General features: G+C 38.4%; 1 protein-coding gene across 4 annotated transcripts in view; it reads left to right on the forward strand.

The window, feature by feature from the left end:
* Slc25a14 (solute carrier family 25 member 14) overlaps positions 1–14,314 on the forward strand; it is a 38,636-nt gene extending 24,322 nt beyond the window's left edge. For all 4 annotated transcript variants that reach the window (XM_036174909.1, XM_036174910.1, XM_036174911.1 and 1 more), the window contains 4 exons: positions 4,034–4,158; positions 5,539–5,674; positions 12,435–12,515; positions 13,888–14,314. In XM_036174909.1, coding sequence (XP_036030802.1) covers positions 4,034–4,158; positions 5,539–5,674; positions 12,435–12,515; positions 13,888–13,929 — 384 coding nt within the window. In that variant the 3' untranslated portion in view covers positions 13,930–14,314. The remainder of the gene's footprint in view (positions 1–4,033; positions 4,159–5,538; positions 5,675–12,434; positions 12,516–13,887) is intronic.
* The last annotated feature ends 5,688 nt before the right edge of the window (positions 14,315–20,002 follow it).

Below are 20,002 nucleotides of genomic sequence, written 5' to 3' on the forward strand. Positions count from 1 at the left end.
GAACAAAGCCAAAAATGGTGGCTAGAAAATGGGAAGAGTAAGCCATAACAGAAGTGGGGCGGTGGTGGTGCACGCCTTTAGTCCCAGCACTTGGGAGACAGAGCCAGGTGGATCTCTGTGTGTTCAAGGAGACAAGCCAACATGGTGACCCACGCCTTTAATCCCAGAAACCCAACCTTTAATCCCAGGGAGTGGGGACAAAAAGAGAAATGTATATAAAGCCTGAGGACCAGGAACTAAAGGAAGAGTAAAGCATGTAGTTAGTTAAGCATTTGGTTGGTTAAGCGTTCAGGCTTTGGAGCAGCACAGTTCAGCTGAGATTCATGTGGAGGAGGACTCAGAAGCTTTCAGCCTGAGGAAACAGGATCACCAGAGGAACTAGCAAGGTGAGATAGCCGTGGCTTGTTCTGCTTCTCTGATCTTCCAGCATTCACCCCAATAACTGGCCTCAGGTTTGTTTCTATTAACAAGTACCTTAAGATTCATGCTACAGGTTTGTTTGTTTTTTAACTGAAATGGGGTTTCTCTGTGTATCCCTGGCTGACTTGCAACCTGCTGTGTAGACCAGGCTGGTCTTGAACTTAGAGATCTGCCTGAGTGATGTGGTTTTTTTTTTTTTTAAGATTTATTTATTAATTATGTATACAGCATGTATGACTGCTGGCCAGAAGAGGGCATCAGATCTTGTTACAGATGGTTGTGAGCCACCATGTGGTTGCTGGGAATTGAACTCAGAACCTCTGGAAGAGCAGTCAGTGCTCTTAACCTCTGAGCCATCTCTCCAGCCCAAGTGCTGGGGTTTAAAGGTGGTGTTATCATGCCTGGCTCCTTAAAACTTTTTATATGGCCTAAAATATGATGTATTTTGTAGAAATTTCCATGGGCTACTGAGAAGAATTTGTATTAGATAGCTGTTGGGTATAATATTCTGTAGATGCGCATGTCTATTTTGTCCATTTAATCTGTATTATAGTTTAACTGGTTTCTTTATTGTTTTTGCCTAGATGAGATCTATTGGTGGCAATGAGTTACTGAAGTCGCTCAGTATGATTGCTTCTGTACCTACTTGTCGTTTTATGTTGGTCATGTTTGTTTTATGAAATTGGGTGCACCATTATTTGGTACATGTATATATGCAGTTGTTATATTTTTTTTGGTTGATTATTCTATTTATTAATATGTGGTGACCATCTTTCCTTTCTTTGCTAGAGGTTGAACTCTAAGCCTTATATACCAGACAAGTAGTGTATTACTAAGCCATAACCCCAGCCAGGGACCCTCTTTAGTTTTTCTTAATAACTTTGCTTCGAAATCAGCTTTGTCACCTATGGGAGTAGCTAATTCTGTTTACTTTCAGATTCTCTTTGCTTTGAATATCATTTTTTGTTACCTTCCATTTAGTATGTCTTTGCTAGTGAGGCAAGTCATTTATAGATAACAAACATTTAGGTCTTGAGTGTTCTTCTTTTGATTCCATGTAACCAGTCTGTGGCTTTTTAATTTAGTGACTTAATATCATTTACACTTAATGCTGTTATTGAAAAGGTATGTACTCTTCTGTCTCTTCCTTATCTTAGTCATTGCCTTATTTAAAGAGTTAATAATGTTTGATTCTTCTCTCCTAATTTTTATTTACCTGCTCTATCAAGATTTATCCTTTCCTAAGGGCTCATGATTATATTTTTAAAAACATTTTTATTATGAACATTTGTATGTATTTATGTATGGGTATGTGTTTGTGAGTGCAGGTGCTTTGGAATTAAAGGAGAGGAAAGGGATCCCTCTGGAATTGGAGTTACAGGCAGTTGTGATCTACCTGATGTAGGTGCTAGGAACTGAACTCAGGTCCTCTGTGAGAGCTTAGAGTTCTCAGCCTCTGATGCAATCCACAGGTAACAGGATTCGCTGCTCACTGTGGAGGATGGGAGCACATTCTCTCCTCATCCTCCATGCCTCACACTTCCTTCCGCTTAAAATTCAGTAAGTCTGTGTTGAACCCTCTCTCTATGTGGCTTTTTCTGATGGGCATCTTCCATCCAGACACTGTGACAGGGTATCCCTAGGTGTCTTAAGTATTCCTATTCCTGGGCTTGTGCTCAGTTTCAGTTCTATAGAATAGCTCAGTCAAGCAACGGGCCCCTTTCAAGATGCTACCTGATCATTACACTCCAACATTTGGGGAGTGGTGCAGTGGACTGCTTCTCCAATGATAGCCTGCCATTCAGGAACACTCAGTGTCACAGTAAATCTCCATATGGGACTGCCACTTGGTTGCCACTCAGACTGCCCGGATTCTACTGCTTATGTGTGGTTGCTACTTAGCATCTTTCTCACCCTCTTGATGGGGCTGGAGCTACGGACTGTTCCTTAGGTCTCATTGCCTCACCTTTCTGTGTCTCTGTGTTTTTAGCCGTCTTTTAACCTCTTCCTTGATTCCTCATGTTCTCTTTCTGTCCTTGTGATACAGACTCCCCATTGTTGCCCTGACATCTTATTTTGGGCGTCATATGGAAGGAACCGTCTAACTCGCCACTTCATTACTGAACTCTGCCCTCTTCAGTGCCTTTTCCTTTATGATCTTATTTTTTCCGAACAGCTTTTTTGGGAAAATTCACACATTGTAAAAATTTTCATCTTTAAAATAGACAGTAATATCAGGTGGTTTCATAGATTTATGCCCCCGTCTCTGTTGTCCAAGTTGAGGACATTTCATTACCTTTGGTGGTCATTGCCATCACTGCCAATCCTCAGAACACACCACTCTCCTTTTTGTCCATATAGATTTGCCTACTTTTCACGTTTCATCCAAGTAGGATTGTATTCTGTCAGTCTTCAGGGAGTAGCTATGCACACCCTCCTGCCCCTCCCTCCTTCCCTCCTCTCTTTCTGTCACTGAGCTACGCCCCAAGTCTCAGTATATCATTTCTTTTAGTGGCCAAATAACGATTCCATTTTGGGGATATGCTGTGTCTTTCATTTGTCTACTCAACAGTTAATGAGCATTTGGATTATTTTGTGCTTTTCAATAATATGCTAGCTATTGTTGTGAACATTGCTATGTACATTTTTTGCATGAAAATGTGTTTTCAGGCCAGGTGATGGCAGTGTACACTTTTAATCCCAGCATTCCTGATGCAGAGGCAGGTGGATCTCTGTGAGTTCAAGGCCAGTCTGATCTACAGAGTGAGTTCAGGACCGGACAGCCAGGGCTACACAGAGAAAGCCTGTCTCAAACAACAGCAGCAGCAACAACAACAACAAAAGAAAATGTGCTTTCAGTTCTCTTGGGTATAGAACTATAACGGGAATTGCTCGATCATTTGCTAATTTTATGTTATATGTTTTGAGGAGATACCAAATTGTTTACCATGTTGTTGCTCTATTTTATGTATTTATCAGCAGTGGTAAGGGTTCCAGTTTCCTCACATCTTTACCAACACTTACCATTTTACTTAGAAAACATGACTGCAGTCATCCCAGTAGATATGAAATAGCATGTCATTGTTTTTTGGGGAGACAGGGTTTCTCTGGGTAGGTCTGGCTGTACTGGAACTCATTCTGTAGAGCAGGCTGGCCTTAAATTTAGAGATCTACCTGCCTCTGCCTCCCAAGTGCTGGGATTAAAGGCATGTGCCACCATTGCGTGACTGTCATTGTGGTTTTGATGTATATTTTTCTAATGACTGAATTATTTATGATTTTCAAGTATTTCTCCATTGTGTGTGTTATTTCCTCACTCCATGGTATTTTTTAAATTGCAAGTTTTGGATTATGGTATAGTCCAACTTAACATATTTTATCTATATTTTTTTGTCTTTTGTGCTTTAGGTGTTAGGAAGGGTTTTATTTGTAGTACAGCTTGTTGATTAGGAATAATAAACATCTCAGTGTTAGGCACTGATTTGAAAGAATGAACTATACATTTTTGAGTTTATTTTTCTGGTAATTTCCACCATCGACCAATTTTTGTTCACTTTTAAGATCTTTGCCACTCTGTGTTTCTCAGGTGTCTGATGTCACTTTGGTTTTGTAGGGTGTGGTCCCAACTGCTCAGCGTGCTGCCATCGTTGTGGGAGTGGAGTTGCCAGTTTATGATATTACCAAGAAGCACCTGATACTGTCGGGAATGCTGGGAGACACCATTTTAACACATTTTGTGTAAGTGAGCTGTGTTTGTTTCAGTCTCTGTGTTTAGCAGTTTGAACATAAGAAGCCTCTTTTACCGGTATCATCAGGTAGATTTATAACTGACATGTATGACCTTAACACTTGTCTCCTATGGCCAATACTTCAAGCCTTCTGGATATTGTATGTTTTAAATTTATTGCTATATATTAATTATATAAAATAGTGGGTTTTATTATGACATTTCATGTTATTTACTTTTCTCATAATTTAATTAGTATATATTCATTATAGAAGATTATGTGTTTCAGTATGACATTTTCTCACATTTGTATTATATAATAACATAACATGCTCATTTTCATAACATGCATATGAAGTACTCTGATTATATTTCCCCCCTTCCATTAACTGCACTTATCCTCAGATACTGTGGACACCTGGCCACTTAGGAACTGTGTGTATAGTGTAGAGACCTACTAGATGTTTGTATGATACTCTTTTGTTTTGTTTTGTTTTTCGAGACAGGGTTTTTCTGTGCAGCCCTGGATGTCCTGGAACTGACTCTGTAGCCCAGGCTGGCCTTGAATTCAGAGATCCACCTGCCTGTGCCTCCTAAGTGCTGGGATTAAAGGTGTGTGCCTCCACCGCCCAGCTTGTATGATATTCTTAGATAGCTTGTGCTTTATTTACTTACGTATTTTGGAGGAACGGCCTCATGGAGCTCAGACTGCCCCCAGAGTCAGTGTGAAGCCAAGGATTACTTTGAATCTCTGATCCTCCTGCCCTTACTTTCAGAGTGCTAGGATTACAGATGTGCAAAGGGCACTAGCACAACCTATTTCTTCGGTGCTAGGGATTGAAGCCTGGCCTTCATGCTTGCTAGGCAAATACTGAACTGAGCTGCAGCCAGGTCCCATCAACCTGTACTTCTTATAAGCACATTATTTTTCTAGCTTTTATTTTTCCTTATCTGAAGGGAAATTTGCTCTTCATGGGACCCAGAAAAAAAGGGTCAAATTTTGTAGAGTTTCTGAAGCTAAACAGTTTTTGGATGAAGACTATTTCTGCTCTCATCTTGCATTTTTTTTTTTTGTCGTGTAACCTCTATGATATTCTGCTACTTAAATGCATTTGGCATATGATACTGTGGTCAGAAAATTTTATGTAACTTATCAGTAGTACAGGGCACTTCCTGCTTAGTTTTAGAGGCCGAGTTTTAGAATGAGAATGGAAGGGACAGCCTTTTATTAGAAAGTAGTGTCTTTCTCTTTAGATTATAATGAGGGAATGTCAGGCTTTATCTAATGGATCTGAGTTATTATACCTTTTGCCTTTGGCATAAGTTCTCTTTAAGTGGGCAAGTGGTGGAAGTGCGAATAATCTGTCTTCTAAATTAGTTTTCTCCTTTAGTTCTAGCTTTACCTGTGGTTTGGCTGGGGCTCTGGCATCTAACCCAGTTGATGTTGTGAGAACGCGAATGATGAATCAGAGGGCAATAGTGGGCCATGTGGACCTCTACAAGGGTACTTTGGATGGTATTTTAAAGGTATGTGCACTGTGGATTTGGGTTACACTTTCAGTTTTTCTTTGGTGTTTAAGACTTTTTTTCAGTCTTTATTCTTCTTGCTACATATTCTGAACATCAAACAACCATTATGTGTATTTTCAGTAGCTTTTGAGAATCATTCAAAGACAAATAACCTATCTCCTAGGAAATTTGCTAATGTGTAGTACTTCTTAATATTATTCCAATTCAAATGCTTGAAAATACAGGATACATGTGTTAATAGCACTCTGTAGAATTTCAAGATTGAGTATACCTGAGGTCATGGAAGGGGAAGGTGGAAGTGGAGCAGGAAGGGTGGAAGTGATATAAATGAGTACTTATGTATGAGATTCTATTTTTTTTAATCAAGAGCCTGGAGAGATAGCTTAGCACTTAAGAGTGCTGGTTACTCTCCCAAAGGCCTTGTGTTTAATTCCCAACACCCACATGATGCCTTACAACTGTCTATAATGCCAGGGGATCCAACACCTTCTTCTGGCCTTTATGAGCACTACATGCACATAGCATATGATACACATGCAGACAAAACACCTATACAGACAAAATAAAATATTTAATAGGATGTATAATATCCCATGTTTTCCAGCCTCAAATAAGAGAGACCCTGTCCTAGAAAGCCTGGTACTTAAGAAACCTCAAACCCAATACTTGATTTAAGTTCCAGGTTGTTCAGTTGATCACATTTTGCTTTGAGTATTCCTGTTGGGGTTGAATGTCATAAATGTATACAGAAGTATTTGTTACATTACTGCTATAAAAACAAATTCAGGGATAAAATGTGAAGGGGCCATATGGTTTTTCTGCTGTTATCAGTTTCATTGAACAGCTATTTATTATTTATGGGGCACTATTTTAATAGCTAAAGGGAAATTATAGCTATTACTAAAGTACTGGCAGTTACAGATAGATAATCCATACAGCCTAAAAAGTGATAAAACTCAGAAATCTATGGTAGGAAATTATAGCCCACACTTGAGAAGTTTGAAGTACGTTCTCTGGAGATGTTAGTAAATTGAATAATAACTCATTTTTGTTGAATGCTGTATTGCATGAGAGGAGCTGTTCTAATGAGACTCCCATGGATTCAGTCACTGAGTTCTCCTCACTATCCCTTAAGGTAGCCATTGAAGCCTTGAGGGCTCACTAGACTGCTGCAGTAAACTCAGATCCGTTGGCGTGAGGAAGCGTTCTTAACTAGAACACTTGGTGCTTCCCTGAGATTACTGCTATAGGTTGGGTTATAAAGGGTATTGAATGTTGTACCAAGACACTTCAGATATTGAGAGCTTTAATCAGGTCCCATTTGTATTTTAAGTAGGTCACTTTGTCTTTGTGGAAATAGGATCTAAGATAGTGGTTCTCAATCTTGGGTATACACTGAAATCACTCATTAATTTCACAGCTCCCATGTTTGCCTTATATCAGTCAACTCAGAACCTGGGTTATCAAAAGTTTTAGAATTTCACAGGTGGTTGTGTGTTCATCCAAGTTTGAAGACCACTAATCTAAGGAAATAAGGGTGGGACAGTGAATGAGTCTTCTAAGTTTAACATGTTTCAGAATTACTTGAATTAATTCATCATATGAGAAATGGGACCTGAGAATTTGTATTTCCAGGAAGTTCCCGGGTAGTACTGATTCTGATCTGGTTGACTTAAAGAGCCATTGACCTGCAGATAAAGATGTTGATTAAAAGTCTTCTGTAATGATCTGAGTGAGAAAGGATGAAGGCCTGAGCCTCAATATGACTGGGAGTGTAGAAGATAGGACAGATTTGAGAATAATTTAGTTGAGATTAATTTAATAATCTTGAATAATTAGAATAATAGAGTTTTGTTGAGATGATACATAGGTGTGGGGAGGAGGTGATGTCAAAGATGACTTCCTGGGTTTGGATTTGGTGACCAGATGGTGGCATTCAGTGATGGAGACATAGATGAATAGGGCTCAGCAGTTAAGAGTACTAGCTACTCTTGCAAAGGACCTGGGTTCAATTTCCAGCACCCACATGACAGTTTTATGAGCATCTGTAACTCCGGTCCCAGGGGATCCAACAGCATCTTCTGGCCTCTGTGAGCACCAGGCACACATGTGGTACGTGGACAAACATCCATATACATACAAAAATTTGAAAGAACAGATTTTATAGGAGACATTATTTTTGATGCGTAGTTTGATGAGGAGATATTCGGCCTAAGTTGGAGGAATTTTGTTGTTATAGGTGAGTGTCCTTGGGATCATTAGCATCCAGATTGGTACATAACCAAAGAGAAGATAAAATAGTTCACAACCTTTTTACTTTCTGAGGATGCTAAAGCACTATACGGTTTTTGCAGTCAAGGCTTGTGCCAAACTGTATCCTACAGAGGATTGCTGTCTCAGTCAGTCACTACTTCTGTAAAGAAGTGTATGGTTCTTTAGTATCCTTTTCACCCCCCCCCATTCTCCCTTTCTACATTCCAAATGCACTGGAAGTTGTCCAGCCCTAGATTTTTTCTCCTAAGTATTCATCCATGTACTTTCTTAGATACCTGCTATAATAACTTAAATGTGCCTTTTGCTTTTTCCCACTCCTATAGATTCTCCAGATGCATATCTTTTTCCACAAGAGCCTTTACTGACCATTGGACTAGATTATATATGCAAGGTTTCTTTTTTCCTTTTGCTTATTTATTTATTTTTTCTTTATTTATATTTGTTTATTTTTTTTGAGAAAGTATCTTGCTATGTAGCTTAGACTTGTCTGAAACTCACTATTTAGTCCAGTCTGGCCCCAAACATATGATTCCTTTGCCTCTGCCTTCTGAGTGTGCAGGGTTTCTTAAAATTCCTGTCATAGCATTAACCATTCTCTCTCTGTTCCTCCCTCCCTCTCCCTCTCTCTCTCTCTTAATATATAGTTAAGTCTTCATTGAGGACAAATGCACATATTGTTAAAATAATTCATTCAAAATGGTGTGTAGTATATAATGATGAGATGTGGATAACAATTACTTGGCCAATTTTTGAGCATCTTTATGACCTGAAAAATGACCTATTTACCCTTTTATCACCTCTATTTCTCCCATCCCCTCAGAACTAAGTAAACACTAGCTTACTTCCTATTTCTATCAATATGTCTGTTCTAAGTATTTTATCAAAATGGAATCATATTGTATGACCTTTTTAGTTGGCTCCTTTCAAAGTAGCATGCTTTCAAGGTTCACACATAGTAGCATGTATCAATTCTTTGCTTCTTTTTATTGCTGAATAAAATACTACATTGCATGACTGTGTCACATTTTATTCATATTTAGTACATTTTATTGGAATTGCTTTTACTGTTTGTCCCAGTAAAGATTCATGAAAACAGAGATGCATACATTTCCATTTATTAGTTTTTCCAGGACAAGTTATTTATTAAATCGATGTATTCATTTATTACACAGCAACAGATAACTTATACTGTCAGTGCCCCTATGGAAGGTATGTGCTAGTGATATTGACAAGCAAATACACAAATTGATATAGATAGATAGGTATTGGTAGATATTAATATATTAATACCATATTTTGATATATTTATTGCAGAACTCTGTTATCTGTGTTTACCTGCAGAAGTTCTTATTTGTTTACACATAACCTGCTTCTTCAAATGTCCTGGAGAATTATAAGGATTCAGATGAGTTTTGGAACTGTTAGAGCATCATACTATTTTTGTGTGTGTGCATTTATAAAATCAACAAAACTTTAATGTTCCAAGAGGTATGAGGTGGTGGGTATATAGAGATGAACAAGGCAAAAACATTCTCTATTGAAAGTTATAATGTAGTTGAGAGAGATAGACAAATAATTTTAGATATAAGTAAATATTATGAAGAAAATAACAGCATATTGAAATAACAACTTGGTGGTCTGAATTCCTTCAGCTAGGATGCTTAAGAAATCTTATGGATAATTTGGATAATGGGAAGGAGGTGGCCATGTGAAAACCTTGAGAAAACCATTTCATAAAGAAAGAAGAGATTATAAAAGACCTGAGTTGAAATGAGTTGGATGTATTAGAGTTAAAACTCAGGATTGTGTGGCTGAGTGTGGTGAATGAACGAGAAAGTAGTAGGAAGTGAATCTGCAGAGAGGGACAGGGTCTAAATCATGAAGGATCCTGCAGATCATTGCAGAGAATTTACAACTAGAATGAAGCCACCTGAGAACTTTTAAGTAGGGATATAATATGGTCTGATTTACAATCCTTAAAGATTGATTTTAGTTTGTAGGTGGAGATCTTAGACCAATTAGGATTTTATTGTGGTATTTGAGGTAAGGATACTTGGATTATGTCTGAAGTCTCTTGTCATTTAATTATAGATCTTTAGGTTATCTGCATCTCAGCTTTATTTTGAGTAGTTGTAAAAATGAAAACATGGATTTTGGCTTGAGTCCTTCAGAATTTGCTGGAGGTCCATTAGTAGAAGCAGCTTATCTATGGCTGTCTATCAGTAGTATCATTACTATGTAATTATTTGTCCTCCCCACTCCCAAGTGGTTAATGAGGACACTTATTTCTAGATTCTTAATTTGTAGGATGAGAAGAGAGATATTTTTAAATCTGGCTGCTCATATCATTATCTTATTAAAATGTGTCCATTTCTTAAAACAATGGTAAAGTTCATTTCACCAATGAAAAGGCAGAACAACATTTCTCAGTATCTGACAAAATACCCAACATATTGCCATTACTTAATAGATATTTGTCTATTTTATAAACTACTTTTTGGCAGAATTCAGCATATGACATCAGCTTTTGACTTTTAGTTTGTCATCTAATTCTTGAGACCATTTGGTGCATAGAGACCCCCTACTATATAAATAAGGGCACCACAATGTAAAGTAGCTCATGTTGTTCCTCACACATGGTTCTTAAAGCATTGACATGAAATATACCATGGAGTCACAATAACTTTAAAAGTAGAAAACAGAGTTAGAGAAGGCAAATGACTTTCTCAAGTCCTTATTCCCTTCCTTGCTTTCTTCATCCCTTCTATCATTTCTGGATACAATATGTGTCAATATATCAATATCTACCAATATCTGTCTATCTATAACAATGTGTGTACTTGCTTGTCCACACTAGAATATACATTCTATAGGGGCACAGACTGTATAAGCTATATACTGCTGTGTAACAAATTACTCTAAAACTCAGGGTCTTGAAAGAACAATTATTCTTTTCCAGTTTGGGGGGATCAGGAATAGAAAATCAGCCTTGTTGAATTATTCTAGATTAAGACCTTTTAAGAGGTTGTATGTCAGCCAGGGCTTCAGTCATCATCAAGGCTTGATTGGGGCTAGCATATCTGCTTCAAAGATGACTCGGCAGTGTTAGTTAAATGCTTCAGCTCTCTGTGATGTAGGCCTCCCTTCATGATATGACAGCTGGTTTCCTTCAGAGTGAATAATTCAAGAAAGGAGGATATATACCTTTTATAGTCTAGCAGTGTTAATTTCTGCTATGTTCTTTTGGTAACTCACAACAGTCCTGATATGTTATGATGTGAGTGAGGACTACACAAGGATATGGATGACTGGGAACAGGTTATAGAAATGTGATAATGCAAGTTAGGATAGAAAGTGAATTAGGTACAACCGCTTGGACTCACCAAGACAGAATAGATAATGGAGTATTTTCTCTGAATTTGTCAAATGTTAATGGACTAGACATTGTTAATATAATTCTTGCCTATAGTTATTGTACTTATTGTATTTAGACAAAAAGGGAGAAATGTTGTGCAATATTTTGTTTGTGTTCTCCAAGCTTGCCTGGAGATTAGAGGGTGGAGCTAGCCACTAGTCAACCATAGAGGCCAGGTGGTGGTGGTTCACACCTTTAATCCCAGCAATTGAGAGGCTTATGCCTTTGATCCCAGCACATGGGAGGCTCATACCTTTAATCCCAGAACAATCGGGATGTCGAGACAGGAACATAAGGAGGGTGGGAACAGGATCTCAGCCCTTCTTTCTGGTAGAGGATTCATAGAGGTAAGAAGTCTTGAGTGGTTGCTGCTCTGCTTCTCTGATTTTCACCCTGATATTTGCTCTTGGTTTTTATTGATAAGACTAATTAGCATCACACTTCAATAGTGTCCTTTAGGTGTGCCATCACTTTATGTAGCTATCTCTAGTTACTGCAGATATAATAATGCCTGTAAAATTATTATTCATAATTTCACTACATTCATTCATATAAAAAAACTTGGATCAATTATCCTGCATTATTATCCTCTCTTATTCCTGTCACTCTCCCTCAAAACTCCCTTCTACTACCCAGCAACTTCTATTTCTTATCCTTTTTGTTTGTTTGTGACCCACTAAATTTAATTAGGCTGTTTGGAGACAGGGTCTCATGTAGCCTAGGCTGGTCTCAAATTCACTGTATAGCTAAGGATAGCCTTGAACTCCCTATTTACTTCTTCTACTTCCAGAATGCAAAGATTATAGGCATGTGCTGCTGTGACCAGCTCTTCTTTACAATTATATTCCCAGAATTAAGAAGTATGTGTTGTATATGTTGGGTACTCAGTAATAATTGTTGAATAATGGTTTGATGGATTTAGACTACCAATTATTTAGACTCCAAAGTATATCTTCAGAAAAGAGATCATTCATTATAGCCAAAGTTGTTGGGGGTGGGCATGGAAAATGGTTGTCAAATATAAAAAGAAAGGAAAATTCACTATTTTTGGTTATGTCTTTACCTCAGATGTGGAAACATGAAGGCTTTTTTGCCCTCTATAAAGGATTTTGGCCAAACTGGCTTCGACTTGGACCCTGGAACATCATTGTATCCTTTTAGAAATTGAGAATACAAGCCTGTGCTGTAATGTCCCAGGTAATCCTATGTTATGGAAGATAATTTTGATAGTAAATGCTTTATAGAGGCAGGTAAGAAACTCAAGCATCCCACTGGAGACCAGTGTGAATGGAACCAATAGGGAAATAACTTTCCTTTGGAGGCAAATACACACTTAAAGTGACAGAAAAGATGTGCCAAATGTTCCTCTTCAGATCATAATGTCTAAGATGGCTCCATGTATAAAGGTGCTCACCTCCATACCCAGTGACCTGAGTTTAATCTCTGGGACTTATGGTGGAAGGAGAGAATTGGCTCCTGTAACTTGTCCTCTGAACTCCATACACATGCTGTGGCAGGTACATACCCTTCCCAACAAATAAACAACTAACTAACTAACTAACTAACTACATAAGCAAATAAATGTAATGCAACAAAATGTCAAGCAAAGCCAGTTGTTCTCTGAATTCCATGCACACACTGGCAGGTGCATGCCCTCCCCAGCAAATAGTAAACAAACAACCAACCAACCAACCAAACAAACAAATGTAATCAAACAAAATGTCAAGCATAGCCGGTCTTAAAAGGGCTATGAAAATTTTAGCAACACTGATGGAAGATACTCACAGGAAAGTGCATGCTATTGTGATCTAGATTTCTAAATTTTTTTAAAATTTTTCAAGACAGGGTTTCTCTGTGTAGCTTTGGAGCCTGTCCTGGATCTTGCTATGTAGACCAGGCTGGCCTCGAACTCACAGAGATCCGCCTGCCTCTGTCTCCCGAGTGCTAGGATTAAAGGCGTGTACCACCACCACCCAGCGTGGTCTAGATTTCTTAACAAATAACTATGAGACCCAAATAGCTGGAAAATCCTAACAGGACACAAAGCATTTACACAGTGAAAGAATCCACAGCCAAGTGGGATTCTATTATTGTGAGTGCATGTCTCCCCTTCAGCCATGCTGGAACACCTCATGTGTTTAGAGCCATGTGCTGGATACTGTGTGTGCTGCTATGTGTGTTCTTGTGAGCTTGGCAGGGGTGGAAAATAGTTCCCCACCCTTCTGCTATCTGTAGGCTGAACAGAGAGAATATTTCTTTCTCTCTTTGAAATTGTGTGTTGTGTTGTGTTTGTTCTGTTTGCTTTTGGAAACTATAACTTTATTATAATCTGTTTTCATTGCTGAGTACCATTGATCATGATGGGTACATAGTAGGCATTCAACACATTTTATCTTAAGAGAAGTCTTTTAAGGCAATCCCTTTTAGACTAAGTACATTTATTTAAGAGAATGCAATGCAGTTTCAAAATTGATTCAACTTTCAGTATCAACTCAGAAATCTTCCCTGACTCATTTTTCAGTTTTTTATTACATATGAGCAGCTCAAGAGGCTTCAGATCTAAGAACTGAACATCTCTGAGCCCAGCCCTGCCACCCTTTCTACTGTTCTCCTTTGTGTTCCTAATGTATTTTGACAAAGATGTGTTTACAGAACCAGTGGTCTCCCAAGGGCCCTCTAATGGGAGACTAGAAGGATGACTTAAGGTTGTTTATGCATTTGTGTTACCTCTTCCCTAAGAGGAAGTATTAACATTGAGAGTGTGCCCCCAGATTGGTGTCTTCTGTGAAGATGGATACTGATGGGTGACATTCAAAAGGGCCTTCTTTTCAAATGTGGGTTAAATGTAGTTGGTTATCCCCAGATGGGCTACAGCAGAAGGCTACCAGCACAGTTACTGCTATCTATGTTATAGACCTTGGTTCTCATTAAACTATTTATTGGCTGAATCGTTTTGACTTTGTCTTCATTTACCCTCTTCTTTCCTAACTCTAAGTTACGTTCTCTGGGAAGTGAAAAAGTGGAAGTGACTATGAAATCAAGACTGGACTCTTAAAACACATTGATGGGAGTAGAATAAGTACATTGCATTTTTGCAAGGCCATTTGTCAACATAATGCTACTTCTAAACATCAAGGCAGTGGTTCTTTCCAGAAGAAGAAACAATTAAGCAAGTGGGTCATTTGGAAGGTTCTACAGATTAAATGCTAACCAAGGTTTAAAATACAGCCCTGTGCTCTGAGTGAAGGTCTTCATAATTATCCACTCATGTGTTTATTCAAATGTTATGTGCCTTTTATTTCCTGGATGCCAGGGATAGGAAGAATGAGTCTGTCTCTGTTTTTAAAGCTTCCCTTACAGTAGAAACTGGTTCTAGGCACTGTGAGAGGGATGATCAAAAAGCTGCAGGAGGATGGAGGAGAAAGAGCTTTACTTAGAGGCTTTGCCAAAGCTTCATAGTGCAGGAAGATTGGATGTTACCATGTGGCTAAGGCTTACACATCTTGACAAGTGTTTAACAATATATATCTGCCATTAGAGAATCATAAAGAATGGTTTTATTGCCCTAAAAATCCTCCTAGCCCTTGACAACCACCAAGACTTTTACTGTCTCAATGGTAACGCTTTTTCCAGAGTGTCATAATTGGAATCATATAGTAGCCTCTCACATGGGCTTCTTTCACTTAGTGATGTTCATTTAAGTGTCCTCTATGTCTTTTAGAGATTTCTTTATTTTTGTTTTGTGTGCATGGGTTTTTTGCCTGCATTGTATGTTTGTGTACCACCTGTGTGCCTGGTGCTCCTTGGAAGCCAAGAAAGGGTGTTGGATCCCCTGGAACTAGAGTTACAGAAGATTGTGAACTGCCATGTGGTTGCTGGTAACTGAACCTGCATCCTCTGCAAGAGCAATAAGTGTTCTTAAACACCAAGCCATCTCTTTGTCCCCATTTTATATCTTTTCATGGCTGTCTATCTCATTTTGGTTTAGTGCTATGTTAGACAACACTTTGTCCCTGGGACATAATACCAGAGAAACATAAAGAGGGAGAGGTTTTTTTGGCTCATGGTTTGATAAATTTCGGTTCAATTAGGTGAAATGACCATGCTTTGGGAGCTGTGATGAGGCCCATGGTGGCAGAAAACCATGATAGAAGAAAGCAATCTGCTTTGGAGTAGCCAGGAAGTAAGGAGAAAGAGATGAAGGGACCTGTGTACCAAAATAGCCTTCAAAGATGTACCTCCATTGACCTATTTCTGGCAGTTAGGCCCTACCTCAGCATTTCCCACTACATCCCAGTGATACCATCAGCCAAAGACCAATACCTTAACATGGGATTCTTAGGTGGGCAAATCTTAAGATCCAAACCTTAACAGTGTTGAATAATACTCTGTTTCCCCTGTACACAACTGTTTATCCTTTATCCATTCACCTATTAAAGAACATTTTGTTGCTTTCAAGTTTGGGCAATAATAAAGAAGTGGTAAACATTTGTGTGTAGGATTTTATGTAGGTGTAACATTTTAGTTTTCTTATGCAAATATCAAGGAGCATGATTGCAGAATGGTATGAGAATGTTTAATCATACAAGAAGTTGCCTGCAGTGGATATCGCTCTGTGTAAATAAAATGCTGATTGGCCAGTAGCCAGGCAGAAAGTATAGGCGGGACAAGCAGAGAAGAGAATTCTGGGAAGTGAAGGCTTGGGCAGAGATACTGCCAGCCACAGCCATGACAAGATGTAAGGTACTGGTAAGCCATGAGCCACATGGCAAAATATAGATTAATAAAAATGGGCTAAATATAAGAGTAAGAGCTAGACAATGGTAGGCCTGTGCTAATGGCCAAGCAGTTTAAATAATATAAGTGTCTGTATGATTATTTTATACGTGGGTTATGGGACTGCGGGGGCTTGGTGGCACCTGGAGAGAAGCTCTCCAACTACAGTTGCCAAACTCTTCTGTAGTGGCTATACAATTTTGCATTTCCTGGAGCAATGAACAAGAGTTACTGTTGCTCTACATCCTTCCTGCATTTGGTGGTATCATTGTTTTGGTACCTTTTAGTAGGTGTATAGTAGCTTCTCCTTATTTGTTTGTTTTGTTATTATTTTGATCATTTGCATTTGTTATTTTTTTAAACTTGTTTTTGAGACCTTAGTACATGAGCATGGTATCTACATCATCCCCACTCCTCCTTCCCTCCACTCTGGCTCCTCCTGTGACTCCCATTCATGGCCCCTTCTTTAATTATTACTTATATCCCTTAATAGAAAATTTTAAGTGATTTCCTCTCTCCTAATGTCATTAACTTTCCTTGTTATAATTTCTTATACTGTATCACAGTTTATAACTTTATATTGTATTCATGTGACCATTCAAGTAACATACACATTTCTGTTCAGGCTGAAATCTCTGTAAAGAAAGGAGTTGCAAGGTGTGGTGGCAAACACCTTTAATCCCAGCACTTGGGAGGCAGAATCAGGTGGATCTCTGAGTTTGAGGCCAGCCTGGTCTAGAGTGAGTTCTAGGACAGCTAGGGCTGTTACACAGAGAAATTCTGTCTCAGAAAAAAAAAGAACAAAAAACAAAACAAAACAAAAACAAAAACAGAGAAAGAAAGGAATTATATTGACTCCTGGATTCTTAATGCCTAGCAAAGTTGCTTATGGTAAGTATTTGTCAAATGATTAAGTGAATTAATCCGTAGCCAAAGTATCAGATAAAATACATAAAAAGGTGCTGTGGATATCGCTCTGTGTAAATAAAGTTCTGATTGGCCAGTGGCCAGGCAGGAAGTATAGGTGGGACAAGAGAGAAGAGAATTCTGGGAAGTAGAAGGCTGGGGAGACACCGCCAGCCGCCGCCATGAAAAAGCAACATGTAAAGACACTGGTAAGCCACAAGCCATGTGGCCAAGTATAGACTAACAGAAATGGGTTAATTTAAGATAGAAGAAGCAGATAGCAAGAAGCCTGCCACGGCCATACAGTTTCTAAACAATGTAAGTTTCTGTGTGCTTTCTTGGTTGGGTCTGAGCGACTGTGGGACTGGCGGGTAAGAGACATTTGTCCTGACTGGGCCAGGCAGGAAAACTCTGACTACAAAAAGGTATTATAGTAAAGGTTCAGAAGGTACTATAGTATATGTTAATTTTAAACTTGAATTACTAGATAGATGATTTATGTTAAAGATTACTTCTAACTTGAGCCAATAGAAAGGGCAGTACTGCCATGGTTTTAAGACAGTACTGATGACTTCTGGATGGACATCTCCAGCCTGTGCCTTTCCCCTGACCTGCATACTAGTTTTATGTGTATATGCCATTGTCTACTCCACATCTCTGATCAAGTCTAATAGGTACTTCAGATTTTGTGTGTGTTAGAGAGAGAGAGAGATCAATAATTTATTATGTGCCAGATACCATTGTAAGTATAATGTATTTATAAAATGAAGTCCTTAAAACCACTCTGCAAGGCAGATAATAATCTCATTTTTGTTTTTTTAGATTAGAAATCAGCACACAGGGAAGTGAAGTACTTTGTTCATCAAAAGTAGCAAATATTAAACAAAGTCTAGCTCATGAGCTCATTCTTATGACTATTTGAGAGGTAAACTGACTTACTTTGTTAAGAGTCACTTAAAGTTTATAGCAGATGAGCACTAAAAATAGTGATTCCATTAATTACTTGATCTTCACAATATCATGAGAGAAAGGAGGTCAGTAGTATTTTTGTGGTTGGTCACTCTTGGACACTTAACTGTGATACTGGATTTTGATAATTTTCTTGGAGACCTTGATCTATATCATTTCCCCATTATTTTCTACTTCCTACAACTTTCATTTGTTGGCCTCTCTTTTCTATTACCTTCATTGTTACCCTATCCCTTTTTCCTCCAGTCAAAGCCAGCACAGTTCACAGCAGATAACACTGCAGGGTTCAGAAAGATGTTTAGAACAAGGAGTTATTAGCATAGATGAAATGTTGAAAATTTTAATTTGGATATGGGGCTAGACTTCTAGCCCTCTCTTCCAATGTAAAGTTTTATCTATCTATCTATCTATCTATCTATCTATCTATCTATCTATCTATCTATCTACCTACCTACCTGTCATCTATTCATTTATTTGGTTTTTAGAGGCAGGGTTTCCTGTATACTCCTGGTTGTGCTGGAACTCTGTAAAACATCTAGCCTTGAACTCACAGAGGCCTGCCTCTGCCTCCCGAGTGCTGAGATTAAAGGTATGTGCCACCACCACCCGGTGGCCAGCCAGTGTAAAGTTGTACTTTGTAATAACCAAATTTATAGAACAAATATTAAGTTATTAAGTACCTGATTATAAATAATTCTCTGTTCACTAAGATTTTAATCTCTTCAGGCTCTTCTAGTAGTGTAAGCTAAAGTTAAAAAGTTGCTTTTCTGAGGCCAGGTGTGGTGTTCAACATCTTCAATTCCAGGAGGAAGGGTATCTCTGTGAGTTCCAGACCAGCCTGATCTACATAGTGAGCTCCAGAACATCCAGGCCTACATAGAGAGTCCCTGTCTCAAACAAACAAAGTTGCTTTCCCAGGGCTCAGAAGCTAAGAGCACTTACTACTCTTGCAGAGGATCCAGATTCAGTTCCCAGCACCCACATGGCAGCTCACAAACCATCCTTAACTGTAGCTCCAGGAGATCGAGCTCCCTCTTCTGCCTCTGTGGGTACCAGGCATGCATGCAATGTGTGTGTGTGTGTGTGTGTGTGTGTGTGTGTGTGTGTGTATACATACACACATGCACACATGTATACATACACACACACACACATACATACATACATACATATATATACATGCATGTAAAGTGTATACATACATACATGTACATGCAGGCAAAGCAATCATACACATAAAAAATAATAAATCTTTTAAAAGATTTTTATTTATTTATTTATTTATTTATTTATTAAAAAAAAGCATCTTCCATGTCTTCTCCATTAGAATGGCTGTTCCCAAATAATTATACATTCTAAAATCTTAGTCTAAAAGATGCTTCTCTTTATACACTGGTTTAGCATCAGACTCCAGTTGTTTTTGCAGCTGTTTACTCATTGTAAACACTTTTTTGTTTTTGTTTTTCTCTCAATACAGGGTTTCATTGTGTAATAGCCGTGGCTGTTCTGGAACCCACTATGTAGTCCAGACCTGCTTCTGCCTCCTGAGTACTGGGATTAAAGGTGTGTGGCGCTGCCACTGCTGCCACCACTATCAGGCATTGTATACACTTTTTAATGCATCAATGTTCCTATCACTTATTTAGTAAATAAGAAAAAACAGTTCAATGTTACTATATATAAGATTATGGGGGGACCTAGTCATCTTAAAGAGGTGCTTGGAACTTTGAGGTATAAAGGTCTAAGAACTACTTACTCTGAATCAATTTTTCACCCTTGAAATAATCTCATAACCATTCAGCTGTAATTTTTTTTTTTTTTTTTTGCATTTCACCCTTTTCCAAATTACTGCTGAGCTGATAGGACGTTCAGTTGCTTTCTGGGTGAAGTGTTTTTACATCTGTTGACTATCTCAATGAACAAATTTGTAAAACTGCATTTAACAGTTTTGTAAGGCAGCACAGCCTTTTACATGATCTAAGCCA

Source organism: Onychomys torridus, chromosome X (genome assembly GCF_903995425.1).
Source record: "Onychomys torridus chromosome X, mOncTor1.1, whole genome shotgun sequence".
NCBI lineage: Eukaryota > Metazoa > Chordata > Mammalia > Rodentia > Cricetidae > Onychomys > Onychomys torridus.